A 27795-nucleotide genomic window follows, 5' to 3' on the forward strand; every position below is an offset into this window, starting at 1 on the left:
TTTCTAGAAGAGATTATGAAAACCGTAGCCACAATACTCATCATAAAAATAATAAAGATGGTGTCAAATGCTATCACAACATTTTGGATTGGACCCATCCAGTTATATATTCTCTGGTCTGGTAATTTAGCTAAATGCTGCACCTGAATCAGACCATTGAAATCATATATGAGGAAATTAACGTGACCTTGTAAATAAATTCTCCATTTAGGCCCCAATAAAAAATGTATATATTAATAAAATCATGTGACACTTTTAGTCATTTTTTGGTAATCTTTGTAAACATGTAACTTTACTTGATACATTTAAGAGTTCATATATATATATGTATATATATTCTACATATGATACATATGTGTATACATACATATGCTTCCAAGCCATCTACTTACAGAAGTCATTTCCAATGCTTTCAGTGGATATGTGTGTAAGAAGACCAGAACCACCATTTGTGAAATAGTTTCTCATGAACTCCTAAGTGCATTTCATAAATGGGTTCATGGTGTGTTAACACCGTGGGAAGATTCCTCTCTCATGTTCTCCTGCCTTCCTCTTGTTCAGAGAATTTGGATGGAGAGACCCGGAACTGCCGGAAGTGATTCAGATGCTCCAACACCAGTTTCCTTCGGTCCAGTCTAACGCTGCAGCCTACTTACAACACCTCTGCTTTGGAGACAATAAAATTAAAGCTGAGGTAAGCACTCATTGGATTCAGAAATGCCTGGTGGGAGACTCATCATCCCTGAGGTCTTACAGAGTAGTGTTCAAAGGGGAAAGAAGAAGGAAAACTCGAGCTCTGTTTCCAAAGTTTAGATCCATATTTAAAACTGAAACGGCAATTTCTCTCTAATTAATTGGCATGTGTATCCATGCAGTGTTCTTTTTTAATATTTGAATACTGAGGAGTAGGTGACCCAAGGTCCCTGTGAGCATTAACACTAGACTTTCTGTGGGATTTGCCTCCCTCCTCCCGATTCCATCTCTGGAGTTATCTCTGCCTTGAAATCTTCAAGAAATACAAAGCAATCTTATTTTACAAGATTACTACAATCAACCCATGGTATCATCTGTCCTTCCTGGAAAACGCACTTAGGGGAGGAGAACTTTAGGCAATAAACAAGCTTTGTGCTATAATCAAGAATTTTTTTTTTCTCATTTTATTTATTTTTTCAGTGTAACAGTATTCATTCTTTTTGCACAACACCCAGTGCTCCATGCAAAACGTGCCCTCCCCATTACCCACCACCTGTTCCCCCAACCTCCCACCCCTGACCCTTCAAAACCCTCAGGTTGCCCCAACCTCCATTTACAAAAAGTACTAGTGAGTGTAATATGGATATATGTGGTCCATGAACGAGCATATTGTCTGTGTCCATTATGTAAACCATTGTTCACGTGCTTTGGTACTTGGAATATTTTGTATAATTTTGCCGCATGATGCTTCTGGAAAAGCAAAGTGGTCAGCATAGCTAACTCTGATTTTTTTAGACAAGGGACAAGTGTTTGCGTATAAGCTGCTGAATAATCAGTTTTTTAAAAAGATTTGCTAAGCTATAAAGAGTCATCTCCATAGCATGGAAGCAATTTTGAGGATGAGTTGAAATTAGTTTAAGAGTGGAAAGAAGAACTTTGGAGATAAAATTGCAATTTATTATAGATGTTGCTTGCTTGCACTGGGATAGAAATAGCCTAACAGATTTTCATCGTTTCTTTCTGTCTTCCACTGGGACTCAAAGGACTTACCAGAAAAGTCGCCTGTCTTTGTGGATTGAATATAGGGCAGTAGTTCTCATTCAGGTGTGATTTTTGCCCAGCTGACAACATCTGGAAACATTGGTGGTTGTCACGATTGGAGAGGGCTGCAGTGGGCCGGGTTAGGGCTGCTGGAACACCCTAAAGTTCACATGTACAGGGCAGCACCCATGACAAAGAATCCTCCAGTCCCAAAGGTCAATGGTGGCAACGTGAAGATAAAGAAAAATATTATTTATCTTAGATGCATTTAAAAGGTCAGAAACTGCTATCACAATTATATAAAATGATCTAAAAATAAATTAAGGTTACATTGCTTCTGTCCCAGATGGAATTTTTTCCAGTCCTTCCGTGCCTTTAATAGAAAACAGAATAGCCACTCAAAGTGCCAGACAGATTTCTGATTAGGGGATGACATACCGTCATTTTTGCAAGGTCACAACCTCAAGGGCTTCTTGAAAGGCCAAGGAAGCGTTTGATTCCATGGTTAGCATCAGGTTGGATCCAGGAGTATTGTGAGACCTCCACCAAAGTGGGAACGTGGTTCTGAAGTCAAGGCTGTGGCCACCGTGCGTCCACCCAGAAAGTATGAAAAGGACTGAGTATGTGAGTATGGATTGCTCACATAATGAGGCTTGTTGGAGTGACTTGAGAGCCAGAAAGGAAGTTGGCTTGGGTTTTTATGGTGATTAGGGGGTAGCGGCAGGGTGAGGGTTCTCCCATGTGGCTCGGGACTGGTGTGGTTTGAACTTCCTACTGAGGCCAAAGGAAGACTCAAGCCTTCTTATCACCTCGCTCAGATGTGGGCAGAGGGAAAGTGGGAGGCTTGAAAGTTGTCAGAAGCCAAACATCTCAACACAGAGTCTGAATCTTTATTACCGAGAGTCATGTAGTGGGTTAGACAGTACGGACGTTGTGAAGTCACTGGTCCCACTGGCTCTGTCTCCATGATCCTTGGACTGGCCTTGAAGCCTCTCATTAGGAGGGACACCCAGTAGCCGACTCCAGACTTGGACGTCGGTCCCTGGGGCCGACAAGACAAGGTGCAGGGGAGGGGTGGGGGAGTGAGTGGCACGGAGTCCCCGTCACACGGACACGTCTCGCAGACCTGCTTCCCCGCCCACCAGCTGTGCCTCCTGGAACAAGGCTCAAAACAGAGAGACTGAAACCTCTGTTGCGAAGTCTTCGTGAGGACTACACAACCTAATGTCTGCAGACCACTTAGTGCTCGCATGTTCATTCCCCTATTCGTGTTCTTTTTTGGCCAGGAACACAGAACATTCCAGTGACTTTGTATCTTTTTTTATGTTCATCTTAAGGTCCTTTCTTTCGCTTTATTTAAAATACCAGTTACTGTATTGTATGTCTATCCCCACTGGAACAGTGTTTATTTTTCTGATCTCCTTCGCTGTGGGAGTCCCCGAGGCTGCCTGGAGGGTCCTGCAGCAGCGCGTTACAGCAGTGACTCATCTCGAGGAGGTCAGCCCCTCACTGCACCAGCCCGCCCCGCCGAGGGCTCCAGACACAGCCAGGGCTTCCTGGTAATCTTGTCCTGGCCCCTGGGAGGCTAGGATGAGAAAGACGGGAAGAATGGTGTGGGACTGAGATCACCTGAGACCACATGGGTAAAATGAGACTGAGGTTGGCAAAGATAAGCCTAAGGGACAGGGACGGTGCACACGCCTAAGTAAAGATTATTTATTTATTCATCTGGGAGAGAGAGAAATCAGAGTGGGGTGGGGGGCAGGGGAAGAGTGAGAAGGAGATCCCCGCTGAGCAGGGAGCCCAACCTGGGGCTCGATCCCAGCACCCCAGGATCATGACCTGAGCCAAAGGCAGACGCTTCACCCAGTGAGCTCCCCCGGCATCCAGCACACAGCTAAATAAAACACCAAATGAGCCATCTCGAGATTCCCTTTCTCGCTCCTTCAGTCACATGGGGAACTCAGGTGCGTACACACACACACACTCACAAAAGCACATTTACACACACTTACACACACGTAACCCCTGATGGGGACTTGGCACAGTTGTGTCTTGAGATCTCATCCCAATTCGGGCCCCAAACCATTCGTGATGGTTCTCCCTTCGTGAAGGATGGCTGCCTGTCGTGTTTTCATACACAGGTATTGATTTTTGTAATTACCTGTTGTTCCGATACTAATCCTGCGGCACTCGCCTTGCCAGTGTACTCCGGCTCCTAGCCTTCCAGTCGCATTTTATTGAATTGATTTAGCTCTTCAGCCTACATTTCATTATTGGTATTGACTTTGCTCACACAATGGATAGACCATTGGACAAAAGGCAGAATTAAATCTCCTCTATGTGGAGGGTCATAAATCATGCCTTTCTACATTCCTCATTACAGGGCTTTGTACGGTTTTCATGTAATGAAGCTAAGAAATTCAGTTCTGCTCCAAGTGATGCCTGATCTCATAGGTACAGAGTGGAGAATTCACTTCCGTAAATCAGCAGGTGAAAGCCCCGTCCCTAACGTTTCCCCCTGGTCTGGTGAACACGGATTGGCCACAGCCCCCCAGGAGCAGGTGGAGTCAAGGCGAGAGATCTGGGTTGGGCCAGTTGGCAACGACCAGTGACTGGGGGGTCTGCGCACACGGGGTGCACGGACCCAGGCCGGAACATTCAGTTACAAATGAGACAAGCAGATATTCCTCAAAGAGCTCCGAGCCAGACTGAGATGAGATCAGAGCAAAAGGAGCTGAGGAACCACTAACGAGGCCTGGCGAAGAAGAAGGGGTAAGATTAGGGTCTGGGCTGTTCCCGCAAACACGATGAGTTTGTACCACTCGTTATTACGGACCCCATGAGCATCTGATACTTGGGTGTCCTCCGGCTTCGGGGCAGAGACCTCAGTGACCTTGATGGGTGTCGGTACTATTTGAACTATGTCTGCTACTACACTGTCTCTTACATTGCTGGGAACGTCACAATCCGTTGAGCTTTACATCACCTACAGACTTGTGAGACACAAAAAAATTGGAGAAAAACAAACAAACCCCCCAAAAACAAAACAAAACAGAACAAAACTTGCTCACATGTATGTCCCACCAGCATCATTTAGGAAGTGCCTACATGATGATAATCTCTTAGCATTTTTTCAGAAATCCTTTCTTCATTCTTTCTGGGAATTTCTCAGCTAGGAATATTAAGAATATCCATTGATTTGGGGGTAATCCCAGGTGCCTCTCATGAGTTGTAATGCTTTGAGTTTGTTTGTTCTGCCCGTGTGCGAGTTAGGATGGCGCACAGGTGGGCACCCCATCCTCACACATGAACAGTCACACACAGAAGAAGATCACGAGACACACGCTGCATGGCAGCATTCAAGTTCTTCTCCTAGAAATCTTTTTTGAAAAGTATTTTTACAGTTTCAAGTGAGAAGAAGATTCCTCTTAAAATTCAAAATCTTAGCTATTTTAATTTACTCTATAATAAACTAACAGGGGTGCCTGGATAGTTCCGTCAGTGAAGCATCTGCCTTTGGGTCAGGTCCTGATCTCAGCATCCTGGGATAGAACTCAGCAGGGAGCCTGCTTCTCCCTCTCCCTCTGCCCCTCCTCCTGCTTGGGCTGTCTATTGCACACACTCTCTCTCTCTCTCAAATAAATAAGTAAAATGTATTTTAAAAATTAAAAAATAAACTAAGACGTGACATTTAACAGAAGTTTAAAATTAATTTGATAAAAATTTAAAATTTCAAACAATTTTAAGTGTATTTTCTTTCAAGCAGAGGACCATTCCTTTAAACAACATGCCTGTTCAAGAGAGCTGGAACTGTATTATAGGACTTTGTTATTAACTGACTCTGTCCACTTGTCTGTGATGGAGGGGACCACTGACCCCTGCTGATGAAGATTTTTAGGGTTTTGACCAGATCACCTCTTCTTATAGGAGAAGTTTATTAAATTAGCTTTGACTACCAAAGTTGCAGCCAAAGTGTTCGAAAATCTCACGCAGTAAACTTTCGCATTGCGGTGATCTGCACGATTGCTCGAGGAAACCGCTACTGATTTCACTCTCCTAACTCCGGGCTTAACTCTGGGGAGTCTCCTTAGCATCCTGACTTTTTTAATTTGTTGTTTTTAAAGAAGAGGCGTGTTCGTTTCCAGTGGGGAAATAAAGGAGTTTACCAAATCCTGTTTTGAGTTAGTAGGGAAACCAAATACTAATAATATATAGATCCTATTTTTAAAAGATCTTATTTATTTATTAGAGAGCATGTGGGGAATGGTGCAGAGGGAGAAGGAGAAGCAGGCTCCCTGCTCCCTGCTCCCAGATGCCAACCTGGCTCCCAGGACCCCAAGATCATGACCTGAACTGAAGTCAGAAGCTTAACCCCACCTGAGCCACTCAGGCACACCCAGATCCTATTTTTAAGGAATCTAAAACCTATGGGACAGACCGTATAAACCAGGTAATATGACACCCTGTGTTAAGCACAACAGAACACCCTCCCACCCCAGCATGTTAACAAAAGGCTCAAAACCAAGCCTGTGGAGTCAGAGAAAGCTCCCTGCTTCCTACAGTGATTGCACTGAATTTTAAATTAGAAGATCCCAGAAAAATGTAGCCTAAGCCATATCCACTTAGAATTAACAGAAGGGGTCTTGGATTTAAGAATATCAGTCCTTGGGAGTGTGTGTGTGTGTGTGTGTGTGTGCGCGTGCGTGTGTGTGTGTGTGTGTGTGTGTTTGTGCACATGTCCATGTAGTTGCAACATCTTTATACCATTTGCATTAATCTGTTTTTCCAAATTAGCACTATCTTTCTTGAGTGATAACAGAGATTAGTTTTCCTTTTCCTTTCTCTTCTCTTCTCTTCTCTTCTCCTCTCCTCTCCTCTCCTCTCCTCTCCTTTCCTCTCCTCTCCTCTCCTTTCCTCTCCTCTTCTCTTCCCTCCTTCTCCTTCTCCTAGAGACAGAGTGAGGGATGGGGGTAGGAGCAAAGGGGGGAGAGAGAGTTCCAAGCAGACTCCACGCTGAGCACAGTGCTCAATCCGAGGACCAGAGGTCACAACCTAAACCAAAACCAAGAGTCAGACACTCAACTGACTGCGTCCCCGACGTACCCCAGAATTTGTTTCTGTGTATATGCGTATGATCTCCCTTCCCCATAATTTTTATTTGATTCAGAGTGATTTAGAACATTCCATATGTTAAGAAAAATTTGACTTGTTCCTGTCTACTACACTTAAAGAGCTTCATAATTTCTATTTTATCTTGGTTCTTTCTACCTCATATAGTTGGAGACAAGGTGCTATCCATCTTTTCAGCTGGTTACCTTTGAGCCATTTCTTCTCTTTTCTTCATCATAAATTGTTCTGCATTGTTGAAGACAGAGCCTCTATTAGTTGCTAGATGTGAGTAGACAGTAAACCGCTGAGTATACGGCATGATCTCTGGGGCCAGGCTGCCTGCCCTTGAACCCGGCTCTTCTGCTCCGTAGCTCTGGGATCTGGGCAAGTTTCTTTACCCGTCTGAGCCTCAGACTCCCACACCATCAAATGACATGGAGAACCCACAAGACTCCAGGAAAAAAGCACACAGGCTGCCAAGCAGAGTAAGTGCTTAAGGAAGGCGGGTTGTTGTTAGTCTAAGTTGAAAATATAAGTTAAGGCAATCTCTTCCGAACCGGTAAGTGTAAAACCGGTCTCCTAGTGTTAGGGACAGAACGGTTTGCGTATGCTGCTTTACGTGTATTTTTATCATTCACGGTTTGAAATCTGCTGTTGTCAGCTAAAGACACTGGAAGCATGCTGTGTGTGGGCCTCCGCCGAGCCGCTCTTTAAACAAGCAGACTCGACCACAGGCCTTTAGGAAATGAGAATCCAAAAAGTGTTTTTGTATGCCAACAGAGCAGAACACAGAAACAGGTCCAAATGCTTAATACGCTGCTATCCGATGAAGGTGGAATGTAGGAGTACGTGCATTGGACAGATATTCACAAATCAGCTGTCCCATTCCAGGCTCTCTTCCTGACCTTATAGCAGTGAATGTGCTAGACTTAGGTGAGCAGCGGGGAGACGAGCACACAGAGACAGAAACCCGTGCTGTGTCAGAGGACGTCATGGAGAAAGTGCAGCACACGGATGAGGACAGAGGGGGTTGGAGATGGGGAGGTAGCGACCACTGCTGTCTTCCACGAGGTGGTTGGGAAGGTCATCTTCGGGAAACAGGGTCGGAGCGGTTCCCGAAGACTGAGAGAGAGAAATGGGAGGAACAACCATGGACTTAGTTCTCCGAGCACGGGTGACTGTGCACAAAGCAGACACGCCCAAGGCAGGAGTGTGCTTGCTTGTGCAGGAAGAGTGCATTGGTTCTTGTGGCTGCTGTAACAAAGAACCACCAACAGGGTAACTTCAAACAACACAGATTTATTCTCCCGTAATTCTGGAGGCCAGAAGCCAAAGATCAAGGTATGGCCAGGGCCAGGCTCCCTCTGAGATCTGGGTGGAATGAATACTCCCTTGTCTCATCCAGCTTCTGGTGAAGACCCTCAGTCCTTGGTGTTCCTTGACTTCTAGCTGCATCCCTCCAGGCTCTGCCTCTGACATGACAGGATCTTCTCTGCATACAAATCTGTCTGTGTCTCTATCTCCAGATAAGTCCCATTCACAGGTATGGGGAGTTAGGATTAACCTCTCATTTAGGCGGTGTAATCCAACCCATAATAAAGAGTAACCAGGAATGTGGATGGAACCTAGAAAGAGGGGTAGAAGATAAGATCAGAGAAGTCAGCGTCCAGAGTTGGATCATGGAAACCTTGCAAGCCAAAGACCTTTTCACCAACAAGGAGAAGTCTGGACCTGTTTTTTGGCCAAGTGGTTGAGAAAGTAGCATGTTTCAAGAAAGAATGCATTAAGTGGTCTTCGAAGATGGTAGCTGGTGGTATGAACGATCAGGAGAAAGTGAGTGGATCAATGAGGTCGGTAGGACTGCCCGGGTGCTTCGAAGGAGCTGTCAGAAAAGGAGGAAGGTGGACCTCAGGTAGCCTCTTGTAGTGATCTTGAAGTGATTAAGAAATTGTGATAAAAACCAAGTGGCTTAATAGGTCTGAAGGAAATCTGGGTAGTTTCTGAGAGGACATGGAAGCGTTTGGAATGACAGTGGTATAAAGAAGAAAGACTGGGAAAGCAGTAGTGTCCTGTCCCCACAACCAGCTGGAAACTTCTGGGTGACAGGTGATAGGCTTGCATAAAGAGAAGGAAGGAGACGGTGGCTCTAAGACCCGTCTCCAAAGTGCTTTGGGATCTTGTTATGTTTCATTATCATCATCGCAAAAGGAGGAAGAATGCGGACTGGTACCAGCTGTGCATTCTTGTGGGAGGGGGAAGATTGGCTCTGGATCCCAGGGAGCAGGTGGCCATAGGGATGTTCAAGTTTTTCAGGGATTTCAGCTCTTATGAACACAGGAGAGGTGGTATATGATCCATGCCTGAAGGAATGAAGACAACCCAATATATATGTTTTTCATTTTCACGTAGGTTTGGGTTTTCCCACATGAAAAGTGAAAGAAGAGGTAGAATCATGAGTTATTGAGCCAGTGCTTCTGGTGGAAATGGCCATGAGTCAACCTCAGTGGAGGACCATAAGTGAGCAGTAGTGCTAATGGGCCCAGACAGACTTACAGCCAAGGAGGGCAGACAGGATCCTGCAGAGGTATTCATCAACCAGGTGCCTCGGTCCCCAGGCTGTGGGAGCCAAGTCAGAAGCACAGTGTTTTTGCAATTTGTGGGGAGAAGCAGAGAGGAAGGCATCCAGAGACATCAAATGGTGGGAAAGCAGTGGCCTTCTTTATTTCAAGGAAAATGGGACTTGATGACACGGCAAAGATGTCTGGAGCTTGGTGGCCCTCTGTCACCCCCTGCCATGTACCTTTCTTTCTTCCACATTTCATGCTTCTCTCTCTCTGCCCTGCCAGCTCCATCTCTTGCCCCTTTTACCTTTTTACCCTCCTCCTAAACCTGTGCCTGTCGTGGCATCTGTCAACTGTCCACAAGTTTGTCCTGACCTTGGTGACTTTCTCCAAGTGTTGAGGAGACTGAGGGCTTCTCTGATAAAGGTCTCTCCTCCTGATTGTCAGGGCCATCAGACATCAGCATGAAAGCTCTGGGTGACACACGAGATAAGTGGCTTCTCCTGGCCCCAGAGGTCACTCAGTAGATACCTCAGTAGGTATAGCTCCCTGCAGGGAAATAAGTTGATCATTACCAGAATCCAGTTGAAAGAGAGCCCAATCCTTGACAGGAGACGCCAGCCATAGGGACCTCGCTGGTTTAATGGCCACTTCCATTGAGAAGTTTCACAAGAGACCTGGGACTCAGAAGGAAAGCATGTTGGGAAAAGACTGGACACAGGACAGGAACAGCCCAAAGTTTGTAGGTGGCAGCAAAAAGAAGACCCACCTCTCATTCCCAGCCTGTCTACCTGCTCAGCTTCAGCGCTGGTGAACGACCCAGTGACACCAGAGCACAGGAGAGAGAGAGCACAGAGGTTCGTCATATCTAATGAGCAAGGACCCCATTTCCTCAAGTTCAAGGTCCCTTCGAGGAAGACCAACTGTGACAGGAGAGAAGAGGCAGCATCAGAAGGTGCAAGGGAGCAAGAAGCACTTGCTGCCCCAATTCTGTAAGTGTGAGTCACACAGGCACGACAGTCCGGGAGCCCGATTTCGTATGAAGAAACCTCTTTTCTCCCTCCTCCCCACCCTCTGACATCAGAAAAGAAAGAACAAGGAGGAAGGAGGAAGGTGGGAAGTGAGCCAGGAAGCTGGAACCGGGTCCAGCCCTTAGGGAGAGTGGGATGTGGGGGAGGGGGGAGGGGCAAAGATGGAGGTTGTGAAGATGGACGGGCTTCATTCTTTATAACCGGAATGAGACAATTTTCATAAACAAAAGTGAATGAAAATTGAGAAATCAGACCGATGTGTTGAAGTGTAACCAGCCTACAGCGAGAGTCCTGATTAAAACCACCAGGTACAGAAGGTTGTCTTTGCAAGACAGTGAGGAGTCAGAGAGCAGGCTCCGAAAGTGGGTCATGACTTGGGAGCAGTGATGTAGCAGGTGTTTTTTCTAATCTCTGAAGTTTCCTAAAATTCACGTTGGGTTGTTTTCACTTTATTTGATCTTTGGATCATGCTCTCCTGCTATTTTAGCAGCTTATCTTCTCATCAACCCCCCCCCCCCCCACCAAAATGGTTCATATTCTTTCCAGTAATTAACTAAGGAAACAAATAACCCATCTAAATGCCAGTCCGTTCCTGTATGGATCACAGGTAGGGGACCAGGGTCTAACCTAGGGCTGATCGCCATGCCTTTTTTTCTTGGCACATTTCTGAATGGGACCTCCTGTGTCGTGATTTAGAGAAGATCTATAGCTAAAGCCAATCCTTCCTTCAGGGGCGTAGTCCAGGATGACCTCAACCTCAGCTTACCTTCACCTTTACGGTAGCTTCCTTTCTTTCACTCCTAGGAGAGGTCTCAGTCCTCTGTCCTCCTGCTGACTCTTGGCTTCTCAGAGCTGGTGATTTGCCAATTAGCCTTCTGAGTGAGAAATCTCTCAACTGTTGAACCAAGGAGGAGGGGTCTTGTTGATCCATAGTCCTTTTTTGATTTTTCCCTTCCAGTCTCCAGCTTTTCCTGGCACACAGACTAGAGAGATATTTTGTAAGAACACTGATAGGAACAACACAAGAACAACCCTGCACATCATGTCTGTGTGGGCATGGATTATAATGCACACACTTCTCCCTCTCCACGTTCCATGGCAGCTCTGGGCTTTCCTGTATGTTCACAACGTCTGGGGCATTGATGCAGTCTGAGTAAATGACCTTGTACCTGCCCTCTGAGAGCCTCTGGCCACTCTTTCAACTCACCAAGGCTATTTTTCCATTTGTTTCTAAATCCAAAGCTTCGGATCTCCCCACAGCGGTGGCATTTACAAGTGTGTTAGTGACACGCTCCCTTTGTGCTTGCATGTGCCATCTTGGAAGTGTTTAACGCCACTGGAGCCCGATACCGTGCAGGGCAAGAAACCCCGACTTGAGTTAGAGCCTCAGTTGACTTAAGTGTAGGCAAATTTCTAATGACCCCCATTTCAGTCACTCAAAATCACATTCTTACTGGAAGGAATGTGTCTTTACACCCAATCTATCCCATAGGTGTTTTGCCAGATCTCTTCCCTATTAGGGACACTTCATTATTACAAATGTTTCAAGAAAAGCAGTAAGTGATCATTATATGATGATTGTTCCCTTTGGTAACTCCAGGGCACTTTTTAACCAAACCTCTAATATAAGTCAAAGGAAAAAAAAAAAACAACATTTATTTTGTTAAGAGCCCTTCAAAATTCAGATTGCTCTCCTGTATTTACAGTCCTTTTTAATTAATTTGCCTCTTGAATAAAAAGTGAAATACTGAGTAGGCATTAAGTCTTTTGTTATTCATATTTAATTTTATGTATGGAAAGATTTCTGCATTTCTTTTGTACCTATACAGGCTGTCTTCAGTTTCCAAAGACTGCTTGAAAGAAACAGTCCTACAATTGACAATGTATTATCCTTAGAAACAGTGGTATATAAGAAGACCAGGCTCCCCGGGACAGCTCACAAAAGCCTCATTAACCCAAAGCATCCTTGGACTATAGCAGTGGGTGAATAACACCGTAATACCCAGTCTCTTTGTATTCATGGGCCGAAGCAAAAAGTGTTCCAGGCGGAATGTTAGGAACTCATCCCTAGTGCTTTACTGCTTAGAAGCCAGTGATCCCCACACAGTCCCAGTGGGTTCTGGGATTAGAATGGAGACTGTCCTTGCTGTAAACCACAGGTGATGCAATCTGCCATCCGGGGCAGGGGCCTGAGGAGGACAGAAGCAGACAAGAGAGAGCAGGGAGACCATGACAGCGCCATTTTTGGAAAGCGTAGGTAAGGTTTGAGAGACTCCATTGTGTGGACTGAATGAAGAGGGACTGGGGATGAAGGCCAGAAACTGGAGACTAGAAAATCAACCACGTGAGGTGTGGAAGCACCTAAATGCATCACCCACAAACCTCGCTGACCCTCCCCAGACCTCATGGATGCCCTGCCACTCCCCTCATTTAATTCCACTTTCCCCACTGTCCTTTTAGGTTCTACCACTTACAGCTTTTGATCCAGTTTCTCTCTTTTCTGGTCCACTAGGGAAGAAGAGACTTATATTCCCAGCTGTCCTTCTATTGTTTTATTTATAATGCAAACACACCCGATCTTGATGTTTCATAGAGATTTTTTTACTGCTTTCACAGGTGATATTAGTCATACTGGGAATAAAATGTTTCCCTCATAAATGTCACCCTTCTATTTTTCATTTCCATCTTGAAGACACAAATAATGTCCCATTGGCAAATGGTAAAATAGTGGCCTGTACATTTGAGCAGAGAGCTTCCCTCGGATTGTCTGGTCGAGTTCTCCCTTCAAGGTGGAGCTGTCCAGGGACTCCTGGGGAGAAGCAAGATGGAGCCAGGGAGGAGGGTTGAGAACTGGGTCCCCTGTTCCCAGGCTGGGATAACCCCCACCCTATTCTAAGGAGATACTGAAATCAGATCACAAGAGAAAGAACTCTGTCAGCAAAGACTCTAAACTTCGATCAGCGTTCTTTTAGTAAAGGGTGAATCCGAATTCCTGTTCACTGGCTATTTCTTCCTTCTGCCGATAAAGATATTCCAGAATCACCCCTGGCCCCACCGCATATACAACTAGATCTTTCCGGTGGTCCCCTAGAAGGCACTTCTGTTCAGAAACACACCTATCAGCTCTGGGATGCGAGGCAATAATATTCCTTTCCTCTCTTGCTGCCTATGAGTGCTGCATAGTGAAGGGACCTCATACCCATGGAGGCAATGATGGTGCCCACAAGCGAGCCACAAGTTTTCCAATTGCTACCTCCTGGCTCAGCCTGCCAAGCACACCTGACACTCTATCACAGGATTTCACCAAACCCTATCACCCATCCCAGGCACGTTGCCCTTTCTAATGGGTACCATTATCCCCTTGCATCAACCATCACTCATATGGCACATGTGATCCTTAGAGCCTAAGAATATCCAAAATGGTGAGAACATCTCTGTACCATCCTGATTTAATGTTTGTGTTGCTTTTTTTTTCATATGGACGAAAACACACACACACACACACACACACACACACAAATAAAGCAGAGACCATTTATTTTACTTATAACCTCCACATATGGTGCAGGTAAGACTCCAAGGGAGACAGATCCAAGAGTTAAAAACCATGTTCTGTCTAGAATGATCCCTCTTCCTAACCAGTAAGACTTTGCTACTGGATCCGGCTGCCTGGCTCTCCCATCTCTGAGTTCCTCTTACAAACACATTTCTGGAATCTAGGCCCCGAAGCTTGTTTGGCATCCCCAAAAAGGTCTTGGGAACAGCACTTATATCATTTAGGCTCAAATCCCTTGCCATGTACTGTGATTTACAGAGAAACTTAACTATCCAAAGCAGAAGAACTTGTCTCATCTCTAGAAGGTAGTGACTTTTGCTAAGCTCCCCAGCCTCCCAGTTTCTATGGGGGAACACACACCACTATTCATATCAACCATGCAGATAAGTGTTCACACCACTATTCATATCAACCATGCAGATAAGTGTTCACACCACTATTCATATCAACCATGCAGATAAGTGTTCACACCACTATTCATATCAACCATGCAGATAAGTGTTGAGTGGGATTGACACACAGACTCCAGACTCTGTTAAGGTTTTTTTGGGCAAACATGGAAACTGGAAGGAAAGGAGAGGATTCTGTAATGTCATCTTCTTCGTGTGAGACCATACAGCCTTGTATCTATAAAGGAAAAGAACTTTCAGGGGAATATGTCCTTTATCCCCTGATTGTGAGTGGTTTGCAACGTTATATTGTATAGAAGTAATAATCCAGGGGAAAAGGGTTGCTTCTATTAACTCTTACCAGGCAAGCAGGGATAGCTGATGTTTATTTAACAAGGAAATAAAATCTGACATATAAAAAATATGAAAACTCAACGTGGCATGTCAATATCTACATTGCAGACAGGTGAGTCAGAGATGTGATGGGTGAGCTTGCCTCCGGGTAGAATGTTCTCTTTAAACAGTAATCTGCCTTCCTTTACTCTCACCTGTCATTATTAGGCATGACCAGTGGGCCATGGATGTGGGACTCTAGAGGTTTGAAGGCAAAAGAACTGGGCAGTTTTTCCAATGAATATAGTCAAAGATTCAGTTAAATTGCCAGGGATTTTGAGACAGTGAATCAAAGACTAGTGTCCAGCGAGTAGTGGCGATATCAGAGTTTGATGGAAGAAGAAGTCACAGGAGGCAGCTATGCAGCTGTTTGCCTTTGCATCTAATCCAAGGCCCTGTCCCTGTGGGCTGGGTAAAAACTTGGTATGTACAACTTTCCCCAACAGGTAGAATCATCTGTATTATCTCCATCCCCATCATTGCCCCTAAAGAGTGGCCATATTGAGAACGGAAGCCAACTTGATCAATCTGTGACCATGCCCCAAATCAAATGGGAGTGAATATCTTTTTGACTCAGGCAGTGGATCGTAGGGTGGTTTAGGGAGACCTCTCTGAGCAAACCCGCATATTTCTTAATTTCATAACTAGTTGAAGATGTTCTAGAGAAAGGGAAGGCCCTCTAGCCAGACTTAACTATAAGGAGGGGGCGTGTGGATTAAACTGGCCTAAGCAGCCATGAGAAAACAAGGAATCATAGCTGTGGAAAAGATGGGCAGATATGAGGCAAGGCAGCCTAGAATAAGTTGGATTTGGGAGCTGTTTGTACCGTCATTAAAGAAAGAAATGGCAAAACCGTTGAATATAGGATATATGAGTTATATTAGCTTCCTCTGGCCCCTGTAACTCATTACTACAGACTTGGTGGCTTACGACAACAGAACATTATGATCTTACACTTCAGAGATCAGAAATCTGAAATCCGTCTCCCTGGGCTGGAGTCAAGGTGGGAGCGGGGCTGTGCTGTAGAGCCCTACAGGGGCTGTGCTATGGAGCCCTGTATGAAGAACCGGTTTCCTTCCTCTTCAGCTTCTAGAGGCTGCCCATACTCCTTGGCTCTGTGCTCCTTCCTCCACCTTTTTAATGTCATTCCAACTTCTGCTTCCATCATCACACGTCCTTTCTCTGACCCTGACCCTCTGCCTCCCTCCTATAAGGACTGTTGGGATTACATTGGCCCACACAGATAATCCAGAATAATCTTGCATCTCCAATTCCTTAATTTAATTGCAGCGGCTAAGGCTCTTCTGCTCTGTGGGGGCTTTATATGTAATATATTCACAGGTTTCGGGGATTTTCACATCTTTGCCTGAGGGAAATTATTTAGGCTATCACATAAGTCCTTGTCCGCTGATAAGATAAACTTAAATGTCTTGGAAGAAAAAAAAATCAGAATAGGTGTTCTTCCCTCTCTTACAACATCTAGAAAATATCACATGTTTATGCTTAACTTCATTGATCTGGAAAAGATCCTGATGGAGGCTAAGAGAGAGATGAGACACAGTAATCTTGGAAAAAGACTTGGATTCAACTCTTGCAGTAGCAGAAAGGGCTGATGTGCATGGAAGGAATCAGTGTAAGGAGGAGTGAGGAGGACCTAGTGACCAGGTGACCCCACTGCAGAGAGGGGAGGTTATTCTTGTCACATTCCCAGCAGAAGAGTTGAGGCCATAGGTTGAGCCTCATTCAATTGGCAAGAGGCTGGGAAACCATAGTTTGTGAGCTTTGTCAGTACAATCTTACCTGGCCATTGAACTAAAGAATTGGAGGTTGTTTGAAGAGAGAATGGGAAGGTAGCTGTTTTAAAAACATACCACTGGCTCAGATAGAGCACATGAACAGACACAGCGACTTTATGCTCCCATAACACAGGAGGGGAATAGCTGTGGTAAAAATGTGCCATTAAGCCAGTTGGGATTGTGTAAGGTAATGAGCGCCCCTCCGCCAGCCAAGAGCCAACATCTCAAAACTAAACCAAGGAAGATTTCTTGGAGAGGTTCTGGCAATTTCTGCATTAACAATGGGGGCGGTAGAGATGGGTACCCTGGCTTACACCACCTCCTTATATGAAAGACTTATTTGACCAAAGCAGTCAGCTTTTCTAGGTTGGCTTTATAGATTTTCAGGGTCTAAACAGAATGGCTCTCCCACTGGCGTTGACAGTATCCAGTATAGTTCAGGCTAATGAGGAAGCTCGATAGGCACTAGAGATTTCAGTGCTGTCATTGATCTGGAATCCATTGATACGGAATCAGAAAATTAGAATTTTTTCCAATCCCAGTTTCTCAGAGGAAGCCAATTTTGATTTGCCTTTCCCCGAAAGACCATGTAATCTATTTGAACAGTTCTCAGACAAGGATATGCTACTGCCCTTACCTGTGATCAGAACTCATATAAAGGGACTCAACGTACCAATATAAAAGATACTCTAATCTACAGCTTTGATTATTAGTGATTACTGGGCTTTTAAAAGAATGGGCTGACAAGATTGCAGCTGGCGTGGACTCATGACAAAATGAGACTGGCTTATAAATTCTGCAGAATTATAAGGGATAACCCAACAAGGAAAATTTCAAGAATCAGGGATCTTTCCTAAATGATGAAAAATATTCCTCCACATGCCCCCCTGAAATGAATAAGAAATATAATATTTGGTAGATCTCCTTGGGTCCTGGAGAAGTCATAGCTTATATCTGGGATATTATTAAGTCCCACTTAGGAAAAAAAAAAAAGAAGAAAGGAATTGAAAAGAAAGGAAAAAAAGAAAAATAATGAAAGTCACTTTTGAAGATGATCCCAAAGAGCAAAGACTTCTTTAGATCTTCATTTGATAAGAGAGTTGAGTATAACCCTGAATGCCTAAGACCCACAAGCTGCTTTACCCAAACACTGACAGATGCTCAAAGAGGTTCGAATTCATGGCAAAAGACAGAAGCGGCAACAGAAAACAGTCTTAAGAGTGAACATATCAACTGAGTTTTCACCATCAGGTATTTACTTTTAGAAAGGCAACCAGTGGTTTGCTAACAGAGATTCCTTGCATCTCTGAGAGATATTTGAAGCCCAATATCCCTGTTAGACTTTGGAGGATATCAGAAAACATGGACATAAGAGAGCCTGGGTCAGGGATTTGCTTAGGAGCACTCTCAAGCTTGGTTATCCCAGAGATGTCCACCAGATGCATGAAGAAGATCCCTCAGACCTGAGATTCTCCTGCTTTATCTCTTGTGGGGCTTCATTCTCTATGGAAGAAATCTCAGTCTAGGAGTCTTTATCAGAGCAAGTCCAGCAGTAATAAGACTAGCAGAAAAGAGCAAGAAACAATGAAAGGAACACCTTTGGAAGGCTGCTTCCTTCCAACCTTGTTTATAGAAGAGAACAGAAATCAGAACCACAACACCAGAGCATGTCTTCCTAGTTGACCAGGTTGTATTTTCTCAGATGATCTCTTGAAAAGGGGCTGGTGAAAGTGAGTCATTCATGACTCATACAGACAGGGTCAACCATCCAGTGTGCAACCTGCCACATTAGGACTTTTTCTGTTGACTAGTTGGTTGGCTTTGTCGCACGGGTCCATTTCATCCTGATGCCCAGCTGGCCTCAAAAGCAAGTGTGCTGATCATATGTTGGGAGAGCGCCAACTCTCATGAAAATCTCCTTTCAAAATTTTCAAAGTAAATCATAATTTCCTCATTCAAATTTGCCATTTCCCCACCCCTGCAAGCATGGATATCCATATTAATAAATACCACACTGTTTTTCTATATTATCTTTAAGAGTTTTCCAAGCTAATGTTTCCCCCCCTTTTTGCTAGTCTCCAGGATCTAGATTTTATTTTTCTGCAATAAGAAATGAATCTATAGATGATAATTTGTTTTGCAATTTAGATTTTTTTTCATTTTGGTGCCCTAAACCCTGAAGAGTGACAGCAGAATGTGAAGATTTTGAATTATGAATAATATTCTTCATTGTTCTGACTTTTATCTGTTTCTCTACCACCGAGCCCAAGTTCACCTGATGGAAATTGGATATTCAACCGTGGGCCTGAGTGCCACACTATTTCTCATGATTTTATATCTTTTTTGCATTAAGGAAAACAAGCCATCTGCATATCTATAATTAGCTAATATATTCAGCATTGGCCCCTGTAAACAAGATGCAGGTGTAAGGAATGCTGAAGCATTTTGTTCGTAGTGTTGGCTTTCACTTGTGGGAAAAATTGCTCTCACTTCATGAAATAAAAAGATAAAGTTATAAGAAAAACATTTTAAAATGTGTATAATGTTTGCTGGACTAGTGTCCTATTTATAGCCATATAATATTCTAAGGCTGTCAGATCTCTTTTTTGGCACCAGAAATCTTTGTTCTGAAGTACTAATTTGCTTGGCATATGACATTTGTCCTAAAGGGTAGACTGTGAAAATCGGCTTTATTTCAAAATTTTATTTTATTTTTTATTTTATTTTTTTCAGTGTTCCAAGGTTCATTATTTATGCACCACACCCAGTGCTCCATGAAATCTGTGCCCTCCTTAATACCTACCACCCTGCTCACCCATCCCCCCACCCTTCACCCCTCCAAAACCCTCAATTTGTTTCTCAGAGTCCACAGTCTCTCATGGTTCATCTCCCCCTCCAATTTCCCCCAATTCACTTCTCCTTTCCTTCTCCCAGTGTCCTCTGTGGTATTCCTTATGCTCCACAAATAAGCAAAACCATATAATTGACCCTCTCTGCTTAACTTATTTCACTCAGCATAATCTCCTCTATTCCCGTCCATGTTGTTACAAAAGTTGGATATTTATCCTTTCTGATGGAAGCATAATACTCCATTGTATATATGAACCACATCTTTATCCATTCGTCTGTCGAAGGGCAAATTTTGATGTTTATGGTCAAAACTGCTTTCTGTCAAACAATAATATGACACGCCTGCTGCGTGCCATGTACTCCTCTTGACCCTGGACATTCAGCCGAGAGCAAATTAGACAAAATCTCTGCTCTCACCATGCATATATCTCTCTAGGTGGGAACGGGGCAGAAATCAACAGACAGGTGTGTGAAATATATCAGGGGGTAGATGGGAGCGAAGGAGGAATACTGAGAAGGGGAGGTAGACCAGCAGCAGATGAAATGAACTGTGGGGTGGATGGGCTACTTTTTATTTTTAATTAATTTCTTTTCAGCATAACAGAATTCATTGTTTATACGCCACACCCAGTGCTCCATGCCATATGTGCCGTCCATAATACCCATCACCTGGCTCCCCCAACCTCCCACTCCTCGCCGCTTCAAAACCCTCAGATTGTTTTTCAGAGTCCATAGTCTCTCATGGTTCATCTCCCCTTCCAATTTCCCTCAACTATCTTCTCCTCTCCATCTCCCCATGTCCTCCATGTTATTTGTTATGCTCCACAAATAAGTGAGACCATATGATAATTGGCTCTCTCTGCTTGACTTCTTTCACTCAGCATCATCTCTTCCAGTCCCGTCCATGTTGCTACAAAAGTTGGGTATTTATCCTTTCTGATGGAGGCCTAATACTCCATAGTGTATATGGACCATATCTTCCTTATCCATTCGTCCATTGAAGGGCATCTTGGTTCTTTCCACAGTTTGGCGACCATGGCCATTGCTGCTATAAACATTGGGGTACAGATGGCCCTTCTCTTCACTACCTCTGTATCTTTGGGGTAAATACCCAGTAGTGCAATTGCAGGGTCATAGGGAAGCTCTATTTTTAATTTCTTGAGGAATCTCCACACTGTTCTCCAAAGTGGCTGCACCAACTTGCATTCCCACCAACAGTGTAAGAGGGTTCCCCTTTCTCCACATCCTCTCCAAAACACGTTGTTTCCTGTCTTGTTAATTTTGGCCATTCTAACTGGTGTCAGGTGGTATCTCAATGTGGTTTTAATTTGAATCTCCCTGATGGCTAGTGATGATGAACATTTTTTCATGTGTCCGTTAGCCATTTGTATGCCTTCTTTGGAGAAGTGTCTGTTCATGTCTTTTGCCCATTTTTTGACATGATTATCTGTTTTGTGTGTGTTGAGTTTGAGGAGTTCTTTATAGATCCTGGATATCAATCTTCTGTCTGTACTGTCATTTGCAAATATCTTCTCCCATTCCGTGGGTTGCCTCTTTGTTTTGTCGACTGTTTCCTTTGCTGTGCAGAAGCTTTTGATCTTGATGAAGTCCTAAAAGTTCATTTTTGCTTTTTGTTTCCTTTGCCTTTGGAGACATATCTTGAAAGAAGTTGCTGTGACTGATATCGAAAAGGTTACTACCTATGTTCTCCTCTAGGATTCTGATGGATTCCTGTCTCATATTGAGGTCTTTAATCCATTTCGAGTTTATCTTTGTGTATGGTGTAAGAGAATGGTCGAGTTTCATTCTTCTACATATAGCTGTCCAGTTTTCCCAGCACCATTTATTGAAGAGACTGTCTTTTTTCCATGGTATTTTTTTTCCTGTTTTGTCGAAGATTATTTGACCATAGAGTTGAAGGTCCATATCTGGGCTCTCTACTCTGTTCCACTGGTCTATGTGTCTGTTTTTATGCCAGTACCATGCTGTTTTGGTGATCACAGCTTTGTAGTAAAGCTTGAAATCAGGTAACGTGATGCCCCGAGTTTTGTTTTTCTTTTTCAACATTTCCTTAGCAATTCAGGGTCTCTTCTGATTCCATACAAATTTTAGGATTATTTGCTCCAGCTCTTTGAAAAATACCGGTGGAATTTGATCAGAAAGTCATGAAAAGTATAGATTTCTCTAGGCAGTATAGACATTTTAACAATGTTTATTCTTCCGATCCAAGAGCATGGAATGGTCTTCCCATCTTTTTGTGTCTTCTTCAGTTTCATTCATGAGTGTTCCGTAGTTCTTCAAGTACAGATCCTTTACCTCTTTGGTTAGGTTTATTCCCAGGTATCTTATGGTTCTTGGTGCTGTAGTAAATGGAATCAATTCTCTAATTTCCCTTTCTGTATTTTCATTTTTAGTATATAAGAAAGCAACTGATTTGGGCTACTTTTGATGGTTAATCAGGTTGAGAGGACACTGGAGTGATAGAAAGGAAGCCATTCTGTGGAGTCTGGCAGAACACATCTGGCCACTAAGGAAATTCCAGAAGCACAGAGGAACAGAAACTGAAAGTGGATAAGAAAGACTGATGAGCAGTGGAAGCAGAAAGAGGACAGGGACTGGTCACATAGGACCAAAGGCCAAGGTTAATGATCTTCTCAATCTGATGGGATCATTAGGAGATTTTTTTTTAAGGTTTATTTAACTTAGAGAGGGTGGGGAGGGGCCGAGTGAGAGGGAAAGAAGGCCTCAAGCAGACCCCATGCTGAGCAGAGACCCTGATGCAGGGCTGGATCACAGGATCCTGCAATCATGACCTGAGCCAAAACCAAGAGGCAGATGCTTAACTGGCTATGCCACCCAGGCATTCCCTGTTAGAGATTTCTTTGAAAGAATCTAAGTGAGAAACTCTGCTGAGAGCTAACATCTGAAAATAAAGTAAAATCAGAGTATTTTATCATTTGTAATTGGGATGCCAGCCTTCTTATCTGGTATATGCCAGGACTGCAGATATTTGAACTGAAATTATTTATGTAAAGAAGTAACAGTCTCCTGGGGTGCCTAGGTGGCTCAGTGGGTTGAGCCTCTGCCTTCATTTTGGGTCATGATCTCAGGGTCCTGGGATCAAGCCCCGCCTCAGGCTCTCTATTCAGCAGGGAGCCTGCTTCCCCCTCGCTCTCTGTTCCCTCTCTGCCTGCTTGTGATCTCTGTCTGTCAAATAAATAAATAAAATCTTAAAAAAAAAAAAAAGAAAGAACAATCTCCTTCAATCTCCGTGGCTATTTATTGGAAGGTAGAATATCAACAGGGTAGGTCCTCCGAACCCACAAGTCTCCAGGAGTTGTAAGAAAAAGAAAATTATCATTACTACACAATGTAAATTGGAACAAAATTATTGAAAGAAATGAATGAATCACATTTTTATGGGAGAAGGAAGAGGAGACTTTCTGAACTACTTTCTCTCTTGAATATAGATATGTGCAGTACACTTGTTTATTTATACACACTTATTATTTTATCATATGTATATTATGCATACACTATTTATTGTTACATATGTGTCTCATTATAATATATGTGTATGTAAATGTAGAGACATATGTGATTTAGTACTACTCACTAAAATCATCAGGAGAGAATTTCTGAGATAAGCACCAATGTGATACCTAGACTATCCAATTCTCCTCCTCCATCAAGGATGACACAGAGGTTCAGGATACATTGCACTGCCCTTGATGGGATTTCTTAGAACATAATTTTTCTAAATTCAAAGGTCGCAGATGCACCAAAAACAAGTGTATTTTCTTACTATGCCAAGATCCAAGTGTCATAGAAATGTTCTGCTTGGGCTGATGGACAAAATGAAGAGTGAATAACATTTAACCAGCTGAAAAGTATCACCCAATAACTCGGATTTCAAGATGCCGTGTTGCAGACAGATTTCCCTGGTAACAGCTTTCTTTGTGTTCCGTAGAAACGTGAGAAAATAAGGTTGGCATGTTCTAGTTTGTGGATGCTCAAAAGAGCTTGTCACAATGGTTGCATCTGACGGATGACTGGGGGGAGCTCCAGGGAGCTCTGAGTGGGGGTACCTACGGGTTTCCCTTCTACTCAGCTTCTAGGATCCCCTACAAACCCCACCCACTGGTTCCGTGGGGAAAGCTAACTGGAGAATCACAAGATGGACTTCTCCAGTCACCCCGCTGGGGCTCAGGGCACAGAGCTTTTGGGAATAGGAAAAGCAAAGTAAATTTAAAAAAATGACTGAGAGTTGTGGAAAACCGCATCGGCATGTCAAACTATTTATGAATTCCCCAATGCCGGGAAAATGGTCGAGAATATTTCCTATATAGGATACACTTCTCTACTACCCAAATGACTTCCTTTTAACTGTCTCTCAAATTAATTCTCTTGCCTCATTGCCACAACTTCCCGTCTCATTCTTCTGCTCAGAAACCATGAGTGGATCCTCGCGTCCTGTCACCTCAAATATTTCTTGTTACCTGGTGCTCAGTGCCAGCCTCAGTCTGGCCTCTTCCTGGCATCCCACATCCCTCCTGCCTCTAGGAGATGCTCTCTGCAGGGAGACTCCATTCTCTGCCTCTTGTCTTCTCCAGCCTCTTGTGACAGCCCATCTTCTGAGCCCTCATCCATGTGGGCTGCAGGAATTCTGGGCTATTGGCCAAAGAAGCTTTCTGCAAACATTCACTTCAATTCTGTGCTTTTTTCTTTAAAATGCCATAAATCTTGAGGTGCCTGGGTGGCTCAGTGGGCCAAACTTCTGACTCATGATTTCTGCTCTGGTCATGATCTCAAGTTCCTGAGATCAAGCCCTGCGTGGGACTGTGTGCTCAGTGGGGAGTCTGCTTGAGTTTCTCTCTCTCCTTCTTCCTCTGCCCCTCCCCCTGCTCACACACACATATACACTCTCTCTAAGTAAATAAGATCTTTGAACGAATAAATGAATGAATAAATAAATAAAATCCCATATATCTTATATTCTATTCCATAAAGTATCTAAGTCCAATTATAAAAAGAATAATAATGCTTCTACCCACATACCCCTAGTCTTTGGGTAAACTTAGGGACAAAGAAGTTGTCCCACCATCCAATGTACTGAGGCTTGTTCTTTTCCCCCAGCCATACCATACACATACCCCACCGTAAGTACACATACCCCACCATAAGAAGCATGGACCCATTGCATCTCAAACATTTTAGAGTTTAATCATGCTCTAACTGTGTGGTCCACCAGTTTTCAAACTTCTTAAAATCAGTTCAACTGTTATCTCTTCCGAACTAATTATTTAGCCCACTCTCACTTCCCAAGGAGGCTGGTTCCATGCCCTTCCTGTGGGCTCTGTAAGAAACCTTATTTGTTATACTTCATCTTATTTGTTCCTGTGAGTTTCTCACTCGTTAGTCCATGAGACCCTCAAGGAACACAGAACAATGCTTATTACTAAGTATCAGTTGAGCTGAACTAGATTGAAACTCTTTCCTCTGTCAGCGTTTACTCCAGTAAATATTGGCTATTACTACCACAGAAGAGTGTATGAACAGATACAACTTCAGAACATACAGGTGACTTCATAACCTAAAATAAAAAACACATTGGCGTGGCAAAACACTTAAGCAAATATTATATTCCATACAATTTTAGAGGTACAATGAAGGTCTTACTTGGTACAGTTTAAAGGCTTTAAAATGTAGGTATTTAACTTTGAAATAAATGCATAGGAAAGGTTTCTCTACTTATCTATTATAACTCCTTTTGGAGAAATGTATTACATTTACTTTAATACTTATTATTTGTTATAACCATAAGCTATCTAAGATACAAATAATTTTTCTATTTTTTCTATGTCTATCTTTAGCATAATTTTATATTTTAGAAAGGTGTTATTTTTCATTTTGCAGTAACAAAAACAAAACAAAAAACAAAAACAAAAAAAAGTAACAAAAGAATAGGAATGTTTTAAATGTGTCCCTTTATATTGCCAATGAAATGGAAATTTAAATGAGAGGCTGTGTCTTTCATAAATGCTTTGCCATCTGTCAGTCAGATAAAAACTACTACGTGATGATTATCAACACACTTGTTTATTAAAATTAAAGGCCAACAGTCTTAGTAAATCCTGATGCTTCCAGCTACATATTCTTCCCTACCTGCAAAACAGAGCTAGAATTTGACCATTTCTTAGCACTTAGACTCCCATCAGTTCCATCCAAAGCTACCATGTTTCTTGCCCCTGGACCATCTCAGGCCTCTACCTGGTGTCCCTGCTTCTGCCTTTGGATCCTGACCTTCCACATGGCACAAAGAGGTGTCTTTAAACAAGTGTGTTTGGGGGCGCCTGGGTGGCTCAGTGGGTTAAAGCCTCTGCCTTCGGCTCAGGTCATGATCCCAGGGTCCTGGGATCGAGCCCCGCACTCCGCAGGGAGCCTGCTTCCTCCTCTCTCTCTGCCTGCCTCTCTGCCTAGTTGTGATTTCTCTCTGTCAAATAAATAAAATATTAAAAAAAAAAAAACAAGTGTGTTTGGTCACCCCTCTAGGTCTCATCTTCCTCAGGGTCAACCCAATGCCCTTACAGCAGCTAAAAGCCCCTGCCAGACCCAGCGCTGCTCTGCCTGGCAATCCCTCTCCCCTCCTCTCTCCTTCACCGCACTCTAGCCACCTTGTTATCCTTACACTTTCTCAGGACTTGCTGTCACTCCCTCGTGGCCTTTGGTCTGTGTCTGAATGTCCCCTGACCATGGTACCCTGACCTACCACCTTCACACCATCCCGCACACTGCACCCTTTTCTCCTGCTCTCTCTTCTTTATTGTTCTAATTGCTGGAGAGGATCCCAGTCTTTGAGGAGCTTAAACCTTGTGCACTGTGGTGGATCATCTTTAAGGATCCACATTATAACAAGAAAATTGCTAGGTCCTTTTCCAGATAAAGCTACCTCTGCTCTGCACTACTGACATGGTCCCATTGGTTGGTTCCTTTACTTCTGATTCCTCTCCAGGTATGTGGGCTCCTTTGAGGGAGGGGTTTCGTTCATCTCATCCGCCTCCCAACAGACTAAGCACTCCGTAAACGTTATCCAATGAGGGACTATCTCATCACTACAACAGTGAAGTTTTGGGGGTGATGTATGTGGGCTTCTGATGTGCACATTCTAAGATATTAATTTCCAAATAATTGCCTTACAGGGTTTGCATTTTCAGAATTGATGTGTTCATCTAAAATTCTCTTTGAGATGTGGAACAATATATGAGTTTAATTTTGTCATTCGCAAATAGATTGATGAGTTCAATCCGGACCGTAGTAAGGAAGACTCTTACGGCAGGCATTCTCTGTGACTGTCACTGCTTTGTGATGTTGCATTCCATATCTTCAAGGACAGCACAAACATTACACCAGATAACAGAAACCATTAGACTTCTTTGGAACATGATGAATGTGTGTGAGTAGGGTCTTCATAAAAGGAATGCATGGCATTACTTGAAATTCTTTTTGTTAAAAAGAAGAAGTAGAAAAGAAAAGTGGGGGCCTTTCCTGGGTGCTCTTGAAAAGGAGTGTAGAAGCTGGCCTTTGGCACACAGCTGTTCTGAGAATCTAGTTGGGATGCAGCATGTCAGCTTGGCCTCTGGATGGAAGGTTCTGAGGCTCTTTGGCCTCCATGCTGGCCTCTTTGGTGGGCAGCAAGATTTTCAGTGTTCATCTGTGTATACAAACTGTATTTCATTCTCAGACAGGGAGATGTCTAGAAAACTTCACTGTGATCAGTTAGCAAAAAGGAGGATGGATAGGGCCAAGGACTGTGGGGAAAATAATGTTTGTGGTATTTCAGGAAATTTGGTAGTTTTTTTGTTTTTTGTTTTTGTTTTATTTTTTGGTATCCTGTAAAATACATCACTGTGTGGAATCATGATTCAAATTGAGACCAAAATAAAGGTCTTTCTTCTCTTTCCTTTATGTCTTTAAAGAATGAGATCATGAGGGTGATAAGAAGTAGAAGTGTTGAATTGCTATAAAATAGGTCATTTCAGAGATTTTCATGAGAAATGGTTTTCTTTAACCAGGAACCTGTTGCCAAATTCATAACCAAATACAATATCAGCTACTTCTCTAAAATTGGGGATAGTAAAAAAGGAAAAATGTCCAGAATCGCCCTTCAAGATGTTCCTGTTGTTAGAGGTGTAGGCAGTTGCCTTGGTGATGGTCCTCAGTGCCATCTGAGGACGTGTTGAATGGGGTGGGAGCTGGGTTTGGAAATCTGTATAGGGTGACAAAGATTCTCAAACGTGGGGGTCTTGCACTGGAAAGAATAAGGGAACATGAAACAACAGTAACAATGTATTCACAGACTTCTTCATCTTTTCC

At 43.4% G+C, this 27795-nt stretch overlaps 1 protein-coding gene across 5 annotated transcripts in view; it reads left to right on the plus strand.

Moving 5' to 3' along the window:
• CTNND2 (catenin delta 2) overlaps positions 1-27795 on the plus strand; it is a 921273-nt gene that overhangs the window by 671150 nt on the left and 222328 nt on the right. For all 5 annotated transcript variants that reach the window (XM_046000689.1, XM_046000692.1, XM_046000691.1 and 2 more), the window contains one exon: positions 562-694. In XM_046000689.1, the coding sequence (XP_045856645.1) occupies positions 562-694 (133 nt within the window). The remainder of the gene's footprint in view (positions 1-561; positions 695-27795) is intronic.

Source organism: Meles meles, chromosome 3, assembly GCF_922984935.1.
Source record: "Meles meles chromosome 3, mMelMel3.1 paternal haplotype, whole genome shotgun sequence".
NCBI lineage: Eukaryota > Metazoa > Chordata > Mammalia > Carnivora > Mustelidae > Meles > Meles meles.